Source organism: Vombatus ursinus, unplaced genomic scaffold (assembly GCF_900497805.2).
Source record: "Vombatus ursinus unplaced genomic scaffold, bare-nosed wombat genome assembly UNPS02014786.1, whole genome shotgun sequence".
Classification (NCBI taxonomy): Eukaryota; Metazoa; Chordata; class Mammalia; order Diprotodontia; family Vombatidae; genus Vombatus; species Vombatus ursinus.
The window spans coordinates 15,861,863-15,882,867 of record NW_020954564.1 but is presented as its reverse complement, the minus strand read 5'-3'; the positions used below and the strand labels follow the sequence as shown (position 1 = coordinate 15,882,867).

General features: G+C 35.9%; 1 protein-coding gene across 2 annotated transcripts in view; it reads right to left on the bottom strand.

Moving 5' to 3' along the window:
- Positions 1-21,005, bottom strand: part of LOC114047058 (pre-B-cell leukemia transcription factor 3) — a 300,024-nt gene that overhangs the window by 50,223 nt on the left and 228,796 nt on the right. For both annotated transcript variants that reach the window (XM_027867748.1, XM_027867749.1), the window contains exons 4-5: positions 8,078-8,268; positions 2,033-2,168 (exon numbers count right to left, since the gene is read on the bottom strand). In XM_027867748.1, coding sequence (XP_027723549.1) covers positions 2,033-2,168; positions 8,078-8,268 — 327 coding nt within the window. The remainder of the gene's footprint in view (positions 1-2,032; positions 2,169-8,077; positions 8,269-21,005) is intronic.

The window sequence follows — 21,005 nt, the reverse complement described above, 5'->3', positions numbered from 1 at the left end:
TGATACTCTCTCCTGTCTAGTTTTCTCTCTCATTCTCCTTCTACTTATCTGATCCCTCCTTCTCAGTCTCCTTTATTGGATCCTCATCCACACCATTCCACTAACTGTAGATGTCCACCAAAGCTCTGTCTTGGGTTTTCTTCTTCCTACGTAGTATCTCATTTGGTGAATTCATCAGCTACATGGATTCACTTATCATCGCTATGCTGATGATTCTCAGATATATGTGTGTGTGTGTGTGTGTGTGTACATATATATGTATGTATATATGGGGTACACACACACACACACACACACAGACATAGATAGTTAGATAGATAGATAGATAGATACACACACACATATATATCTGGCCCTAATCTGTCCCATCACCAACCTATTGGACATTTCGAATTAGATGTCTCATAGATATCTTAAATCAACATGTCCAAAACTAAACTCATTAAATCGACTCCCAAATCCTCCCTTCTTCCTAACCTCCTTATTACTGTCAAAGCCCTTCCCTTTACAACTGCTCTGTGAGATAGGTATGAACAAAACTTAATCTCTCCTTTTGACTGTTGTAGAAATTTCAGGTCCAGAGAAGTTGTGACATTCCCAAGGTCACTCATAATCACACTACATATCCAATTGTTACTATATCCTGTCATCTCTACCTGTACAACAGCTCTCTCTACAAAAGAGTCTCCTTCTCTATGTTCACCTAGCCACCACACTGGTTCAGGCCATCACTATTTCATGCATAAACTAATGCAATAACCTATGGTTAGTCTCCCTGCCTTAAGTTTCTCCCTACTCTAGTCCATCCTCCACTCAGCTGCCAAAGTGATCTTTCTAAAGTCTGACCATATCATTCTGCTAATTAATAAACCCCAATAGCTCCCTATTATGTCCAGGATCATATATAAAATCCTTTGTTTGGTGTTCAAAGCCATTTACAACCCAGCTCCTCCCTACCCTTCCAGACTTTCTCCTTCTTCTACTCCTGCTTCTTAGACTTTACTCCTTTCTACCTTTTCTACTATCCAGTGACATTGGCCTTCCTCTTACTCCTCCTACGAGATAATCCATCTCCCAAATCTGTGTCTTTTTCCTGGCTGCTCCTCAGGCCTGGGATGTTCTCCCTCTCTCAACCTCCTTCTCTTCATTTCCTTCAAGCATTAGCTCACACCCCACCTTCTATAAGAGGTCTTTACCAGTCCCCCCCTGTACTAGCACCTCCCCTCTGAGATGACATCTCATTTACCCCATATATATCTTTTATGAATGTACATGAATGTTTACATGTTGTCTTCCCCTTTGGAATGTGAGCTTTTTGAAGGCAGTATGCCTGTTTTTGCCTTTCTATGTATCCCTAGCACCTAGTAATGTGCCTGGCACATAGTAAACTCTTACTAAATGCCTAGTAGTATGTTTCTATTGTTATTATTGCTTGCCTATATAGAATATCTCCAATCACTTCGTGAAAGATGCCTACAGACTAGAGGTGGACAATGAGATACATATTTTCAAACACTGCATGGTATGGAATTGTTTTGCTTAACTATGTTTTAAACAAGAAAAGGCTTTTATATTTGGTAGGGGAGGGGGAGGAGGTCATAGAATGAATGAATTAAGGGAAATCAATGCCAAAAAAAAAAACCCACCAATGAAACATGTTAAAATTATAGAGAACACAAAAAGAAATTGAGAAGGGGACACCAACAAGCAGGACAATGTTTGCACTATTGTGTCATAATTTAAAAAAAAAATTTAACATAAGTTCAAGTACCCAAAATAGTCAAAATGTGAGGCCAGAATCCTCCCATGATGTCAGGAACTAGGGTGTGGCAAGGAGGAAGGGGAGGAAGAAGAAAAGTTATTAGTTAAGAATGTCATCAACTTGGGAAGTTGGAACACTCTTGTAGGATAAAATAGGGGGTGATGGCATTACTAAGACTGGGCAAAAGAAGCCTGGCTCTGCTGGCAACTTCTTATGCTTCTTGTGAGAGCGAGGGTGTCAGGACCATGATAAAGCAAAGTCTCATCTTACCTGTGACACTGTGATGCTGCATTTCTTTGCCAGCTCTTCTTTGGCTTCTTCACTGGGGTAGGGATTACTGAGGTGTGAGTAAAAATATTCATTCAAGATTTCTGTTGCCTGTTTGCTGAAATTACGTCTTTTTCGTCTGAAAGAAAAAGAGAAAAAGTTAACTATGGACTAATGGAAGAGAGAGAAAAAGGGACAACAGTGGCTAAATACCTGCAGATGCAGAGAGAATATAAGGATATAATAAATGTTTTAAAAATTATTTTTCACTAAAAAACTAATTTTAATTTTTTTCAACTACCTATGATATTTATAATGAAGTTGCTTATATTGACCAAAAGAATATACAATCTATTGTAAGACTGTCTAGTTATTATCAAGCGGGTTAGAAGATAAAAAATTTTTTTCTTCATTAACTATACATTCAAATAGGCAAGGGAAAAATATTATTTACATTAGTTTTACTTTGTTACTAAGTTTTTGAAATGTTTCACTCTATAGTGTCTACTAGATCTTATTCCAGATAGGTTGTGTAACCTTCCCCTAAAATTTAATATTTTCAAATGTAAAGTTTAATACTCAAAAACAATATAGTCAACAGGAGGCTATACATCTATGGACCACATTGGTTCTAATAATAATAGCTAGCATTTGCATAGTATTTTAAGGTTTGAAAAGCACTTTATATATGTTATTTCATTTGATCCTAACAACCTCGTAAGTTTTATGTTATTATTATCCCCATTTTATGAATGAGGAAACAGAGGCACAGAGAGGTTAAGTGATTTGCCCAGTATCACACAACTAATTAACAGTTCTCCAAAAAGGAGAAGTCTTTAAATGGCAGGGAAAAAAAAAACTGTAGTTATACATTGAAAAATAACACCAATTTTAGACACTTGGACTTTATATGAGCCAGAATTGAGAAGTATAGCATATAATCAGACCAATATGCTATCTAAGGAACAGACTTCCCTCCTGTTTCAGTTGTTTCTCTGAAAATGGCATGTGAAACACCTGGTTTACACACAGGTGAAATGGGTTGTCCTTGTTTACAATGTTTAAGCTGGGGGAGCCAGACAATTGGGTTTGGTCAAAAATAATTTGCATGGGTCTAAAATTCTCATTGCTAGAATTAGTTCTTACAATTAAGGTGCTGTCTCCTGAGAAAATGCACATTTGTTACCCCTGGGAATGGGGGAGAGAGGGGAAGGTGGCACTGTAGCATTCTTTCAGTAACACATTAACAGGCATTAGTTAGATTCAGAGACTCTCAAAGTTGGGAACCTTAGAACATAGAATAGTATAATTTAGAATATGGAATCTTAGAGCTGAAAGGGAGCTTAACTTAAGTCAGAACATGGAACATAGGATATCAGAGGGAAAAAGGATTTATAAATAAAACAGGTTAGAACACAAAAAAATTAAATCAGAAGCATTCATTTCATCCAACCTCCATCTGAAATATGAATTCTTTTACATCATTCCTATGCTAAATGGTTAGCCTCAACAGCTAGCGGTCACTTCAAAAGCAAAGAGAACCAAATGAGTAAGTGGTAGGTAGAAAGGTTTGAATCATGGGTTGCTGCAGGATAATTCTGAGCAAATCATTTACCTACTCTGGGCCCCAGAACCTCCTCTGTAAAACGAGGGATTTGGGATTAAATGATATTTAAACCCCTACTATGTTAACAACTTTTTACTTCCATGTTTTGGAAGATCTTAGAAATAGTAGACTGCTTCCTAAGCTGGGTAATCAACCTAAGTAGAGAAAAGAGCAGTGAACTTGGAGTCAGAATACTTGGTTTCAAATCTCAGTTCTTCATTTGCTACCTATATGACCTTTGGCAAGTCACTTGCCCTGTCTGGGTCTTAGTTTCCTTATCTTCAAAATGAGAAAGGGGTCAGTGAACTTGATCATCTCTAAATTTTCTTTCAACTATAAAATCCCATGAGTTTAAGAATAAATGTGAGAGGTTTTTCTGTTCAAATGCAAGCTCTTACTCCAGCAGGGTAGAGGGTCTAAGAGATTTGCAGATTTGTTCTTAAATGTATTGCATGGGTATATGCTCCAGCCTGTCCAATTATCAAGAAAATGTGAGCATAGGCTTCCTGAAAGAAATGAGTGAGTTACAAGTCAGAGTGAGCCGGGGAGTCATACATCTATCAGATCATTTTTGCCCAGAGCAGAACATCTTTCCCTAGCATAGGGCTTGCTAAGAGGCACTACAAGAACAAATGAAACCAGAACTGAGTATTTCCACACACTTGAAGGTATAAGAAAGACTTCAGTCGTGTGCTTTATTTATTTTTTAGAAGAACATTCTTTAGAAAGTGCCCATTAAGCATTTTCCCCAAAGTCCCATTCCCTCCAGGGTTAGTTGCAATCAAGATGCCTGTGCCTTAGGCCACAGTGCAGTGGAGCATCAATCCCCAGAGGTGCAGCCCATCAGTACTGCAGCATTGCATAACTACAGTCTTTACAGACAGACGAGTTTCTTTTCAAAGTTCTGTTTATCACCTCATTCCATTCGGCTCATCCTGCCTTGTTAACCACACACTTCTTCGACGGGTAAGAATCAATCATTTCAAATGTTCAAAGAATAACTGACCACTGATGTGATTACTATTTGCTGAAGCCCCCTCCCAGGGCAATGGAAAGAGCCCTGGACTTGGTATCAGAAAGGCCTGAATTCAAATCCCTGTTCTAACACTTACTGTCTAGATGGTGTTAGCCAGACTATTATATAAGGCAACTCTGAAACTTTGAATCCAAGTCCAGTACTTGATACATTGTGGGGGGTGGGGTTGGAGAGAGAGGGGGAAAGAGGGGGAGAGAGGGGCAGAGAGGGGGAGGGGGGGAGAGAGAGAGAGAGAGAGAGCAGAAGAAAGGCAGAACATAATTCCAGGACAGAGAGAACAACATGAGCAAATATGTAAGGGTCTACTGGGATGAAGCATAGGGACATGTAGAAAAGATAAGCCTAAAAAAGGAGGTTAGAGTCAGATCATGGAGAATAATGAATGCCATGCCATGCTGTGGAAAATAGGCAATGGAGAACTTCAATTGAAGATTTTTGCAAAAAAAGAATGATATTATCAAGTAGTGCTTTGGGGAAATTAGTATGGAAATAGTATGACAGATGGATTGACAATAAAATACATTTTTAAATGTTTTAAATAGATTTTAAGAATTTAATTTAAATTTGAAATTAAAAAAGAATAGAAAAAGAAATACTAGAAGCACAGAATCTAATTAGGTTGTTGTCCACATGTACAGTGAAAAATGGCCTAAACTAGGATAGTGAAGTGTAGAGGAAAGAGGCCTGTGAGTGAGGAGATCTGGGTTCAAGTCCCTACTTGGCTCCACTAAATAGTTGTACAACCTTGGGCAAATAACTTAACTTCAATGAGGCTCAGTTTCCTCACCTGCGAAATCAGTGTGTTGGATTAGACTATCTTTAAGGTACTTTACAGCTCTAAACCCTATGATATAGGAACAAAAAGAAAGGGATGGATTAAGAGATACTACAAAGGACGTATCAAAAAAATTGGATAATTGACTGGATGTAGGGGGCAAGAGAGAAGGCAAGTATCAAGGCTGATTCTGAGGTTTAAACCTGGAGAAGAATAATAAATACCATTAGCTACCAAGTGCTCTCACAAATGACTAAGAGATAGCAGTACAGCAAGAATGAAATTAGAAGCCAGAACTCTTGGATTCAAGCTCTGACTGCCACTTACCTGTGACCTTAGTTAGGCATATCACTTCACAATCTCCAAGCCTCAGTTATTTTATCCACAAAAATGATTATAATAAACACTTGCTCTGTCTACCACATGTGGTTGCTAAAATTAAACTGCTTTTTAAATCAACAAATGTCATACAAAGTTTGCTATTATTATTTCTAACCTCAAAAAGTTGTTATTAGGATCAAATAAGATCACAAAATCTCAGAGCTGGACAGGATCCCAGGAAATGTCTAGTCCAACCCATATGTAATTGCTGAGAAAATACTTTATAAACTACAAAGAAATATACAAAAGATAAGTATTGGGACAGCTAGGTGGTGCAGTGGATAGAGCTCTGGCCTTGCAATCAGGAGGACCTGAGTTCAAATCCGGCCTCAGACACTTAGACACTCGGACACTTACCAGCTGCGTGACCCGGGGCAAATCACTTAACCCCAATTGCCTTGCCCAAGCAAGGGAAAAAAAAAAGACAAAAGATAAGCGTTGTGTAAAGAGTGCTAACTTGGAGTAAGATGACTTGATATGGAATCCTGACTCTGCCATTTATTAAATGTATGACAATAGACAAATCATATCATTTCACTTAGCCTGTTTCTCCATCTATAAAATTGGAATAATAATAATTTACTACCTATCACATAGAGTTTTTGTGAAGAAAGTGACTTATAAACCCTCAAGTACAATATAAATCAATTTTTATAATTATTACTGTATTTTGAGAGATAAAGTAGAGAATTGTCCTCCAAATTAGAAAACTCTCAGTTCAAGTTCTGTATCTGATACAATTGGCTGTGTTCATAATGAGCATGTCATGTAAACTCTCAGTACCCCCCAGGTAAATCTTTAAGACTATAAATTGCAGAAAAGATACCAACCCGACTTGATAGAGGAATTTGTTCACCAGAAAGTTTCTACACCAATGAAATCATAAGTCCATTAAAAATTGTTAATAATAATTCCAGCAGAAACAGTGCCACAAAACTTGTTTTTTAATTTAGGAAACTAAAGTCACCTTCTTTGATAGTAAGGGAATCTGACGGGAATTATTATTCCCGTCAGATACCAACAGGGGAGAAAAAAAAAATTGAAGTATCTCTATCTCCGGAGATAAATGTTGGCCATGGGCTTAAATTATACCCGAGAATGCAAATTGTGACTGGTAAGACAGTTAAACATAACTGCCAATTAGAAAATCTACTGCTTTCACTTATGTGAACTTTATTTTAAGCTTACTAAAAAGTGAAGTCTTCATTCATTTGCTAGAAACTAAAATACTTTCTTGCTTGGGTTGGAGAGGATGTGTTTAAAGCATCTTTTCGTCTGTTTGTTTTGTACCATAACTAGGACCAAAGTATTACCTCTCCTAAAGGTGTCATGAAGCCAAAATGGCAATTTTGGTCTCAAAACTTACTTTCTTATCATTAGTAGGAATAATATGAGTCTGTAGGAGTAGAGGGTTTTAGAAAGGTAGAGGAATAGGAAAAAGAATTGCCAGGAAATAAAGCTTTAAAAAAATAGTGTTCTAGAATAGTTATTATCCTAAAAAAAATTTAGCATGAGCTTCTGTGAAACTTTCAAAGCCTGAAGTAATTTTACAGTATGATGAAGCCATAAAGCAGGAAAGCTCAGGGACTCAATGGTCTATTTGGATCAGTGCCAACAGGTAGTGGAGACAAGACATGAGAATGAAACATGCATAGCAGCAGCACTTTATTGAGACTTACTGAATACACCGTATATCAAAATTATAAGTTGGGACTTCACCAGATGAGGGATGAAATGTATCCTACTTCTACACTGATTGCATTTTTAAATTTAAAGCTCTCTTGCTCACTTTCAGTGTTTGGCCAACTCTCAGATACCTATAACTATCTGCTCAGGATTATTTAGGGCTTCTTTTGATACACTGTGTAACAGTCCTGAAATGGTGAGATTAGCATTAGCTTGTAACACGTGCAAAGAAGAAGACCCTGTGAAATTAACAAAGAAGGAATACTGTAGGGTGCATACATCAGGGGGAATAGGGTAGGGTAGGAGAGCCAGGGAACAGTTACCTAAACATACATACTACCAATTTCTAGAATATCCTTCATATAACACCTGGTGAAATGATATGCCACCTCACCTCTTCATGTGAAATATCTTCCTAAGACAAAGTAGCCATCTGTGGCGATCACTCAACCTCCTTGTAGGAAAGGGCTTGTAGCAAAACTCAGTTCAATCTGCCATGCGGTCCGGAATTTGGTGCATAACAGGTGACAACAAAGTACATAATAAACTAATGGTTATACGTACCTGGCATCAAGGAACCTTGATCTTAAAATCATGACTGCTTCACAAGTACTTTGTTTGAGCTGCATCTGAATTGAACTGAATTTCCGATGAATTATGCCTACCATCCTCTCAATCTCTTTTGGAGAAATGGGACGTGTTCGACTCTGCTCTCGGAGAAGGTTCATCACATGTGTAGTGAATTCATTACATGCCTGTAAAAGGAAAAATCCTTTAAGAAACTAAGATTTTATCTTCTCACACCCAAAAACCATTTCAGCTGAATTTCTACTAAGTTTGCAGTAGTCCATGGTATTTTTCTTCCACAAAACTCTGGTACCTCACCACAGTATGGGGATGACCTTGAACTCTCAAATACTATGTCAGTGATCTGGATGATTCTACACAACAGAAAAGGCTTTGATTCTAGACCTGGCAACAAACTATGTGTCTGGCATCTGAAGACCACACAAGCTAAGTGTGGAGTAGTTCAACAACAGAAAGCCAGCAATGAGGAAATAAATGTTTTTGTCCATAGCAACTCAGTCAATCACTCAACAAACATTGATTAAGTACCTACTAAGAGTCAAGTGCTGCACTGGCACTATAGATTAAAGTACATACGCACATACACACACACACACACACACACACACACAACCCCTGTCCTCAAAGAACATGTATTCTACTAGGGTTATACAACTTGTTCATAGAAAAATACATACAAGATATACAAAATAAACACAGTACTTTGGGGCAAGGAACTAAAAACTGGAAGAATCAGAAAAAGTCACTTAAAGGGAGTAGGAATTGAACTGAGCCTTGAAGGGAGATAACAGTTTTCAAGAAGTAGTAATGAGAAGGCAGAGAATTTTAGGCTGTGCAAAGGCATGAGGAAAAGAAAATAAGCTGTTTGGCTGAAGTAATACGTAATTATCCTGGAAAGATAGGCATGGAGGGCTTTAGGTACCAAACAATAAAGTTATATTATATCCAAATGGCAACCATTGAGCAAGGAAGTAAAATACTCAAATCTGTACATTTAGGAAGATCAATTTGGCAGCAGTGTGGAGAAAGGATTGGAGAGGAAAGAGACAATGCAGGGAGATCAGTTGGAAAGCTATTGCAATTAAACACCTATTAAGATGTGGAAGGTTTGTGATTTGTGTCATCAGAAGAACTCACACTAAGAACTGATGGCTCTTTTAAAGTATTATAATAAGATAAAAATGAAATTTTGCAATTTGTGAGGTAACAAACTGGGCCATCTGGGGAAGCAATTATTTTGTAGCTACGATGGGCTGAACCATGCAAGAAAATTGCACTTTCCAGGACATAGCACAAAGCCTTGTACATAGTAGCTGCTTAATAAAGGTCCCATAGACTAACTTGCCTCATAAGAAAATGCTTTTTACCAGACTATTTAAGACTTTTAGCTATCAATACACAGAAATCACAAATTACTTAAATAGTTTTATCATTCAACTAACTTGAGTACCTATTATATGCCAGGTCTTATCCTGGCTGCCTATTACTGTATATAAATATGATTATGACATCGTACCTTCTCCTCAAGGAGCTATAAGTCTAGTGGACAAGATATGTAAGCAATCAACTATAATACAATCAAAATCTGAAAGCATTTATTAATAGTAGGCATGTAGTACCCACTGCATACTGGGTACTGTGCAAGGTATTAGGTGTACAAAGACAAAAATGAAAGTCTCTGACCTCAGAGGATTGCAATATAGTGAAAGTAAATAGGTATAAACAAAATACATACCAAGTAGAAACAAGACAGTCTCTGATAAGCGCTATAAGAAAATTATAAACAAAATACTACGAGAATTAAATATGAGAGATAACTGCTAGTAGGAGAACAGAGAAGGTGTTTGGGAAAGGCTTGGTGGAAGAGGTCATGTTTGACTCAGGCCATAAAGAATGGAGAGGACTTTGACAAGTAGCAATAAAAGAAACGACATTCCAGTTAGAAGAACAGCATAAGCAAAGGCACTGAGGCAGGAAAGAAAAGAGTGTTTTAAGGGAATAGTAAATAGTCGAGTTTAGCTGAAACATATGGTTTGTATGATTTTGAACTGGAAGGGACCTTAAAGATGACCTACTTCAAACCTTTCATTTCACAGAAAAGGAAATGTAGACCCACAGAGGTGAAATGCCTTGGTAAAGTCACACAGGTAGAAATAGCAGGACTTGGATTCAAATTCAGGTCTACATTTTCTCCCTCATGCAATGGGAAATAAGGTTAAAAAAGTAAATTGGGGTCTAATCATGAAGGACCTAAATGCTTAGTAGTATAAGAGAAACTTTTAGAGCTAGAAAAGAAATTAATTATAAGATCATCTAATCATCCAATTTCTTCTTTCACAGAAAAAAGAGGCCCAGATAGACGAAGTAACTTGTTCAACGTCAAACAGTGAAATAGTGGCAATCAAGATTAAAGTCCAGGTCTCCTATATACCATGCTACTTTCCAATTCAGTTAACTGAAATTCCAATGATATTCCTGTAGGATAAGTTCAAGGACATATTGGTGGTAGTATAACCTCCAAAGAGACAGGTGGAGAAGCTAAAGCGGACGGTATATGCAGTTTGCCTTGGTTTAACAGGGGAACAAGCATCAGAGTTGTCACAAACTCTGTGGTTTACAAATACAATGTCAGTCCTTCTCTTTTTACTCATCTAGTTTCTCCAAAGGGCATTACAACTCTACAATCTTGTGACTATGACTTTCAAAAAAAAAAAAAAAAGATCCCATCCCCTCTCTTAAATAAAATAATGTCTCTTGGAACTATAATCATGAAGTCATGAAGGGGAGGGGAGAGCACTGTCTCAATGCATGGATAATTCTAGCAGAGATTATGCCCCTTCCAAACTAGTATACTAAATTTGCAAACTCAATAAGTACAAAGCAGAACTCTTTACCTTTACCCCCAAAAATACCCCTTCTTCCAAATTTTCCTACCTCTATTGAGGATACTATCAGTCTTCCAGACACCCAACTTTGCAACCTTAGGGTCATTCTCAAAATTCTTAACTCTCCCTCACCCCAAATAGCCCATCAGTTGTCAAATCTTGTCAGGTCTACCTCTACAACATTTCCCAAATCTGTCCCCTTCTTTCTATTCACATGAATATCATTCTAGTTCAGATCGATATTATCTCACACTTGGCCTACTAAAATAGCCTCCTAATTGATTCCCCCCGCCTCATATCTTCCCTTCTCTTCTCCAATCTATCCACCACACACCTGCTAAAGTGATTTTCCTTAAGCAAAGGTTTAACAATATTACTTTTTAGCTCAATAAACTCCAGTATTTCCCTATAAACTCCAGCATCAAATACAACCTCCACTGTCTGACATTTAAATAAGTCCTCCACAATCTGACTGTAACCTGCCTTTCCAGATTTATAACCTATTATTCCCCTTCTTGCACCTACCATCCAGTCGTGCTGACCTTCTTTCTATTTCTTCCATAGGACATGCGGTCTCACATCTCCATGCCTTTATACAGACTCTCCTCCAGACCTGAAGTAAATTTTCTGCCTCATTTTTTTCCTTTTAGAATCCCTAGTTTCCATCAAAGCTCACAGCTCAAGTGCTATCTTCTAGATAAAGTCTTTCCTGATCCTCAAGACTGCTAATTTCTTTCTCTGAAAATATTATGTTATGTTTATCTTGTATATTTTGGGGGTCTATACTATATGTACGAGGTGTCTCCCCTAACAGAATATAAACATCTTGAGGACAAGGACTGTTTCATTTTTGTCTTTGTATCCCTGAATCTCATGGTTTTTGGCACATAGTAAGAGTTTAATAAATGGTTTGTTACAAGGCAAAACTCATTTTAAAGTTATAATGATGTTTACACTCCCTATCAAAATATTTTACATTGTTTACTCATAACATGTAATGGTATCTCTCCCATATTTAAATATTTACCATTACATATTGTCTTGTTTACAGATTCTTTCAGATGCTTATATTCTGTTCTGCTACAGTCTTTCTCTGGTGTTCACTTTGGCATGGAGGTAAGCCTATGGCATAAAGAGCTATGCAGTTAAGTAGAAGCTATAATATGTTCTACCTAAGCTAGAAAGGTGTTAAAAATGGGTCTTTTCACAGACACTATCTAAGGACTAGTTAAGATAAATGTGGAGAAGCTAATCAGAGGATGAATTATCCTAGACATAATAACTCATAAAGATCATTTATAAAGGCATAAAGGAATTGTGATCTCCTTTGATAGAGAAAGCACCTATACTAATAAAGTCACAGTTCCTTGAAGTATTGGATTGGACATATATTTTGTCTCCCTAGTAGACTATAAATTCCTTGTGGGCAGGGACCATTGCACACATTTCTTTGGTACCCTCAAAGCATCTAGTATAGTTCTAGGCCCATGGTAGATAACCAATAAATACCCATTCTTGACTGATTACATTTTCTACATCAGATTAAAAAAAAAAAGGTTAAATGCACTAGAAGAACCTTCAGAACTCATCTTCATGGAAGAATCACAGAAATCTAGTTCAACCAGCACCTGAGCAGAATTCCTTCTCTAAGACACATGCTAAGAGATCATGCAGTCTACATTTGGAAGACTTCCATTGAAAAAGAAAGTACTATCTTCTAAGACAGTCCACTCTACCTCTGGACAACTCTAATTGCTAGAAAAATTTTACCAATATCAAATCTAAATTGCTGTTAGCAAAACAAGTCTAAATGCCTCTTGAAAATGACAGCATTTTACATTCTTAAAGACAATCACCATATTCCTCTCTAAGTTTTATTTTCTATTGTTCTTTCAGTTGCTCATTATATGGCATAATACCGAATATACTCACCATCCTGGTCACTAAGACATTTATTTCCCTCTAACTGGCGTGGGAGATGATACCCTAGGTTCCTATACAGCAAAGGACCTGTAGGTTCCTGTACAGCAAAGAACTAAGTAACCTGCAACTCTAAAACTAGAAGTCTGTTTTCTATTCATGAGTTGGGAAGAATAAAGAACACAAATCCAAGCTTCTCAATACTGCATTATCAATAGGCTCATGCAGAGCTAAGAGAACTGACTTCTATGTAAAGATAATTGACATAAATGGCAATGTGATAAAGGAAATGATCAATGTGATTACAGTCAGAAGATATAGAAGGTCCAAAACCCCCATTTTAGAAGGGGGCACCCTCTTTATTTCCTACCTCACTGCACTCTTTTGGACTTTTCCATCATGCCCCCCAGGAACCTCATTCATCCTGCAAGATGGAATCAGCCTTGAATATGCACACCTCATTAGTATTTCTCTGCCCCTCCGACTAAAGGGTGAGGCAATGAGCTCCAAAACTTGCTTTTAAGAAGGGGACCTAGGCCCATTATCTCTTCATTTCCCATCTAGCTGCATTCCTTTGGACTTTTCAATTCTTCTTCCTCTTCTACTTATCAACTCCTTTTGTGTATTGTCTTCCCCCGTTAAATTATAAATCCCTTGAGGGCAAGAACCATCTTTCTTCTTCATATTTGTATCCCTAGCACTTAGCACAGTGCCCGGCACATAATAAGCATTTAATAAATGTTAACTGACTGACTAACTAGATTCAAGTCCTGGTTCTGATATAGCTGTGTGACTCTAGAAAGGCTTAACCTCTTTGACACTAACTAAAGTTCATCTACAAAATAGGGGTAGCAATACTTAAACTACATTCCTCATAGAGTTACTGTGAGGAAACTCCTTTATAAACCTTATAGTACTGGTAAATGTGAATTATTATTATTATTATTATTATTGGACTTCCCTTAAGCAAGAGCTGACAGCTGTCCCAAATCTCATTAAATTATGCCTTATCTCTCTTCAAATTAGATTGCTGTCTACTTCTGGGATCAAAAGTACAACTACAAAAACAAATTTCTCTTAGGCCTAAGAACAGATTTATCTGTTGTTATCATTATAAAATACATTGATTTAAAAAGAAAACCCAAGTTCTTATATTTATGGATAGCATTATGTAGTGAAAAAAGTACTGACCTTAAAGTTATCTTAAAGTTAAGTTGATCCTGGCTCTGATCTTTTTAAAGATAAAATAGTGTTTTGTCTTTGCCTTGCTCTTCCCATCTGTTTCAAATCTTTCAAATCTGAAGGGTTTGGTTGAAGATTTATTTACCTGTCCCATGTTAGCTTGACATATTTAAAATTTTTTTTTTTAGTTTGGTATAGACCTACAATATCATCAATGTAGGACACTCCTAGAAGAAAAGAATACTTCCAAATTCTATCCACGAATTCAGATCAGCAACTGAGTTTAATAGTAATATATAGTAATACAGCCCATAGTAATATAGCTAGTAGATGTCAACATAGCTGGTTAATTAGCACTATATGTGTGTGTATATAGACACACATGTCTATATACACACACATATATAATACACACATTATATACATATATATGTGTACAATTTAGTATAATGATAATGCATTTTTAAAAAAAAAACAAGACACAGTATGGATATCTGTGTAGCTGAGGGCAAGTTGTTTCACTTTTCTGAGTCTCCATTAATTTTCTTTCTCTTCTATCTTCTAATGAGGTCAATAATACTTACACTACCCACACTCGCTGGGTTGTTTGAAGTAAAGCATTTTTTAAATCTTAAAGTAATACAAAAGTTTAAGATATCATAATAGTAATATTGGCCTTCTACTGTCATTTTTGGGGAGGTTGGATTAGACACTTTTACCTAGAAAGAATAGAATCCATTTGGGCTACAGATTGGCTTACTTTCAAGGCAGTTGTTAGAAAACAACTTATTGCCAATGTGTGGGAAGATATCAGTGCTGTTCTTGAAGCAACGAAGGATTCTTACCAATTTGATTCATACTAAGGTAAATCATACAATAACGACAGGGCAAGTGACTTGGTAAAAGACTCATTCAAACCTTTCATGTGAATGACTCTTGGGATATTAACTCACTTGACTTTTCTCTCTGTGTTAATCTCTACAGAACTGGTTGCCAGCATAAGTTTTCTAAGCAGCAGTTTGAATACCACAGATAAGGTGAATGGGGAAGGGCGGGGTGAAAAGAGGGGAGAGGATTGAAAGCTAAAAGTTTCTGCATCTAAAAACTTATAATTTCCTATAACATTTGCTGAATGTTTCACAACTTATTAAGTGTGAACCATCTAAGAATGCAAATGCTGATTAGCAATTTGGCAATAGCCCAACATTCACAGAATTCACATAGCTTTTCTTTAAACCAGTAGTTCATACATGATTAATTAGAACATCTCATTTATGTAGTGTGCACTTTAGCTCATTACTCTAAGTAAAATTCGTTAAGTATTTACATTTAGATAATTAAAATCTGGGTACACCCTTAAGAAAGATGCATACACTTCAGGCAAAGTGATTTTTTTTCTTTTTTACACTACTGAAAGTAAATTACAGCCTAATTTACATCCTCATCTACAACAGTTTCAGAGCAGAACACAGAGTAGTTGATTCCTCATCTTCTAATCCTTTATAAGGTATGAAATTCCCCTACATGTAAAAGACAGCTAGAAATGATCGAATCACTGCAGACTTGGGTTATTGCTTTGAGAAATGTTTGTATTGCTCACCCTTCAATCTAAGGCTGAAAGACATAATAGTAAGATACAGACATACTTCAGGGCCTTCAAAGGCCCATAATCTCCTTAAAAAAACAAACAAACCTATGATCATTCACTATTAAGATAAATTTAGGGACACAAGGTCAATAAATAGGTTATTTTTAGATGATTTAATAAAACCTGAAATAATCATGTGGAAAAAATGGATCTTATGGATACTGACATTGTCAGATGGTTACTGGTTCTTAGATGAAAATTTCTAGATAATTGGTCAAAACATCATTTGCATAAAACCTAGATTAACCAAAAATATTTTGAGAACCATAAGGGGTCGGGAAAGGAAGAAAAGAACATTTCTGGTTATTTTAATTTTTCTCATAATGGAATGTTGAAAATATCCTTTACTTCTTAAATTTTGGTGCTAAGTCTCTCTGAAATGCATTAGTCTATTTTCCGTCTTAAGGTATACGATAAAATGAACAATAGGCTATGTTAACAGAAGTGTTCATAACAAAGGAGTCCTTTGTACACCTGTCACACAACTCAGACATCATTTGAAGTAAGTACAGTGCCCAATTCTGGGCACCAAAATTTGGGAATACTAAAAAATTGAATGTATTCAGAACAGGGCAAGTGGTATGGAAAGGGGACTCAAAACCATGAGGTGAAAAGAAGACTTGGTGGATAGGACATGTCAGTTATCTCCAAATAAGGGGATTATTGACCCAGGATGCATTGAGACTATAGGCAAGGAGAAGAGGGAGGGAAGAAAAAAAAGAAATTTACATCATAACTTTGTTGTATATTTGAAAGGAATAGCAAGTTGTACATAGTATGTTTGCAGTTTCATGTGCAATCTTCTTTTTACATTGTACTATGTTATGGAAATGCTTGTTTTATTCCATAAATTAAAAATAAAATTTAATAATAAAAAAGAAACTAGATGGCCTCTAAAGCCCCATCAACTCATGAGATTGTATGATTCAGTGATTTTTAACAAGATCAAATCATTTCTTGAACATTCAGAATCTTGCAGTTTTTAAGACTCTTATTCTGAACACTGAATACATATTTTTAAAATATATATGTGTGTATATATATGTACACACATACTCTAAGAGTTTGCCAATGATGTAGGAGATTAGACAGACTCTATACTTATGACATGACACTTTCCGAAAGTTTTTGTTTTGATTTTTTAAAAATAAAACACCAAATAACTTACTTTCTAGACTTCTGTGCCTTTTTCTGGAAATCACAATATAGATAATCAAAGCTAGGGAAAGAATGTTTAACCACTGGTCCTGACATTTTGGAAAGAGACAGAGGTGATCACAAAAGATAAAACAGACAATTTCAAGAAAATAAAATTGAAAAAGTTTTGCTTGAATAAAATCAATCTAACCCTGCAAGAGTTCATTCAAGTCTTTCTAGGTTTCTCTAAAACCACCCCTTTCTTAATTTCTTATAATACAATATAATTCCACTACATTCAAATACTATAATTTGTTCAGCTATTCCTCAATTCATGAGCACTCCCTTAGTTTTTTGCCACCAGAAAAAGAACTGCGATAAATATCTTTGTATATATGGGTCCTTTTCTTTTCTTTAATTTCTTTAGGGTACTCATATCACACATATCAGATTGGCTAACATGACAAAACAAGAAAATAATAAATGTTGGAGAAGATGTGGGAAAATTGGAACATTAATGCATTGTTGGTGGAGTTGTGAACTGATCCAACCATTTTGGAGAGCAATTTGGAACTATGCCCAAAGGGCCATAAAAATGTACATACCCTTTGACATAGCAATAGCACTTCTAGGGCTGTACCCGAAAGAGAGCAAAAAAATGGGGAAAGGACCCACAGGTACAAAAATATTTATAGCAGCTCTTTCTGTGGTGGCAAAGAATTGGAAATTGAGGAGATGCCTATCAATTGCAGATTGACTGAACAAGTTGAGGTGTATGAATGTAATGGAATACTATTGTGCTATAAGAAATAATGAGCAAATGGACTTCAGAAAAACATGGAAAGACTTGTATGGACTGATGCTGAATGAAGTGAGCAGAACCAGGAGAACATTGTACACAGTAACAGCCACATTGTGCAATGACACAGCTAGACTTAGCTCTTCTCAGCAATGCAAGGATCTAAGATATCTCATGTCTTATGAGTTTCATGATGGAAAATGCTATCCACATCCAGAGAAAGAACTATGGAGTTTGAATGCAGATTGAAGCATACTATTTGTTCTTATTTTTTTTCTTCTTTTTTGTTTTGTTTCTTCTTTCTTGTAGTTCCTTTTATTGGTTCTAATTCTTCTTTACAACATGACTAATGCAAAAATGTTTAATAGGAATGTATATGTGGAGCCTATATCAGATTGCACACTGTCTTAGGGAGAGAGGTGGAGAGGGAGGGGGAGAAAATTAAAAATTCAAAAGCTTATGGAAGTGAATGTTGAAAACAAAAAATAAATAAATAAATTTAATTTCTTTAGGGTATAGAGCTACTAGTGGTATCCATGAGTCAAAGGGTATGCACATTCAGTGATGTTTGTAGCATGGTCCTAAATTGCTTTCCAAAATGGCAGGACAAATTCACAGTTCTACCAACAGTATCAATGTGCCTGTTTTCCTGTAGCCCCTCCAACATTAGTCATTCTCCAATATTTTTCATTTTCCCTTTTTTTTTGTTTTTGGTCAGTTTTGCCAATCTGATGAGTACAAGGTGGACTCTAAGAGTTGCTTTAATTTGCATTTTTCAAATTTTAGTGATTTGGAGTATTTTTTCATATGGTTGTGATAGCTTAAATGTTTTCCTTTGAAAACTGCCTCTTTATATCTTTTGTTCATTTATCAATTGATTTCTCAATTTATCAGTTATTTATAATATCAATTGGGAAATGGATCCTATATTGAATAAATTCCTTATTTATCTTGGAAATGAGATCTTTAACAGTGAAATTTGATATCAAGATTTTTTTTTCAATTTGTTTCCATTCTAATTTTAGCTATATTGATTCTGTTCCTGAAAAACTCTTTTACATATTATATAATTAAAATTACCCATTTCAACTTCTGTGATACATGTAATTTTGTTTTCCTCTTTTTTGAAATTCAACTAGCTAATGGTTTAATCATTTGAGTGATCCTTAAAATTTTTGCTTCCAATTTTTTTTTACCTCTGATTTTCAGAATTTCTATTTTAGTGTTTAATTAGGGTCTGCCAATTTGTTGGCTTCTCATTATTTGTTTTTTTAGTTGCATGTCCAACTCACTGTTCATTTTCTCTTTTTTGTTGATGAAAGTGTTCAAAGATATAAAATTTCCCCTGAAGCAGAGGTTCTTAAACTTGCATCTTTGAACTTTTTAAAAACATATATTTTGATATCTATATTTCAATATAGCTGGTTTCCTTTGTAATCTTATATAGTTTATTTTACGTATTAAAATTATTCTGGGGAGTCTTTTACATTTAAAAGTGTAAGAATCTCTTCTCTAAAAACTGCTTTGGCTACATCCCACAAATTTTGGCATGTTGTGTCATTGTTGATATTGCCTTTAATGAAATTACGTATTTTTCTATGATTTTTTTTTTCTTTGATCCACCAATTCTTTGGGGTTGAGTTTTTTAGACTCCAATTAATCTTAATCTTTTCTTCAGTGGTTCTTTATTGGGTAGAATATTGTCTGCTTTTCTGCATCTGTTTGTGAGGTTTTTATGTCTTTATATGTAAGTCAGTTTTTGTAAAGGTGCCATGTATAGCTGCAATATATGTATACTTTACAAATATACTTCTGTTTTCATTAAATAATTGCCAGAGATCTGTCATATTTACTTTTTCTAAAATTCTGTTCAGGTCCTTAATTTATTTCTTGGGTATTTTTTGTGTGTGTTTGTATCATTACAGTTTTATTGTCTATAATGTGTTGACCTTAATTCATTATCTATAATCATTTTCTGTATAATATAGTTTTCCTGGTTATCTCTTTTACTTAAGTCCATTTTTGCTGTTGTCTTGTTTGAGATCAGGAGTCTGAGATCCCTGCTTTTCTAAATTCAGCTGAAGCATTTTGCTTCAGCCCCTTATTTGAACTTCCTAAGTTTTTATTTCAAGTATATTTCTTATAAACAGTACACTGTTGGATTCTGCTCTGCTATCCACTTCTGTTTCATGGGTGAGTTCATCCCATTCACATTTACAGTTATTAATGTTTGTTATGTATTTCCTGCTATCTTATCCTCTTACAATTTTTTTCTTTGCTGTGCTCCCACCCCTTTACAAAGAAGAAGTTATTAGGAGGGAAGCTCAATACCAGTGGTCTAGGTTTGATGCAATCTGCTTCCACTGCCCTGATCCTCTTCCCCTTGCCCACACCCCAATCACAGCTTCTGACCCTGTCATTCTTGCCTTTTAAACTACTTTTCACAATCTACCCTCTGAGGTTAGATTTTGTTTATGACTAATGCTTCCCTGAAATGACCCTTTTATTCTCTCCTCTCCATTCCTTCCTGTTTTCTTTTTAAATAGAATGCATTTCTACAAGTCTCTCTCTCTCTCTCCTCTCTCTCTCTCTCTCTCTCTCTCTCTCTCTCTCTCTCTCTCTGTATGTGTGTTCTACCCTTCTGTGCTGGTTCAGATGAAAGTAATATTCAAGTGATGCCCACTTTTCTCACCCCCTTCCTCCTTGTTTGTACAGTCTTCTACTTGCATACCCTTGTTTGAGATAGTAAGTTTCCTCTTCATCTTTTTATTCCTTCTTTTCCCTAATGCATTCTATTTTCTATATCTTTCCTTTCTTCTTTAAAAAGCACAAAAACATAACAAAACCACTCCCAGATGAGAACTCTCTCTATAATCTCTTAATGACCTTAGGATTTTGAAGTTGTATCATCTCCTTCTATTAGAATATAATCACTTTGTCACTCCCACTTGCTCACTCATATTTACCTTTTTCTGTTTCTATTGACTCCTGTGTTTGTATCTCAAAGTTTCTCCTCAGCTCTGGTCTTTTCATCTGGTATGCTTCATTAAAGATCCATTTTGTAGGATTATGCTGTTTTGTTGGTACGTTATTTGTTGGTTAAGCCTATATTTTTGGGCAATATTATATTCCAAGCTCTCTGATACTTTAGAATGGTTGCTGCTAAATTGAGTGTGAATTTGACTATATTCCCTCAGCACTTGAATTCTTTCTTTCTGACTTCCTGCAACATTTATTTTTTAATCTGGAAGCTATAGATTGTGGCTATGATGTTCCTGGAGGATTTCTCTTTTTGATAGATAAGCAGCAGATTCTCGCTATTTTTACTTTGTC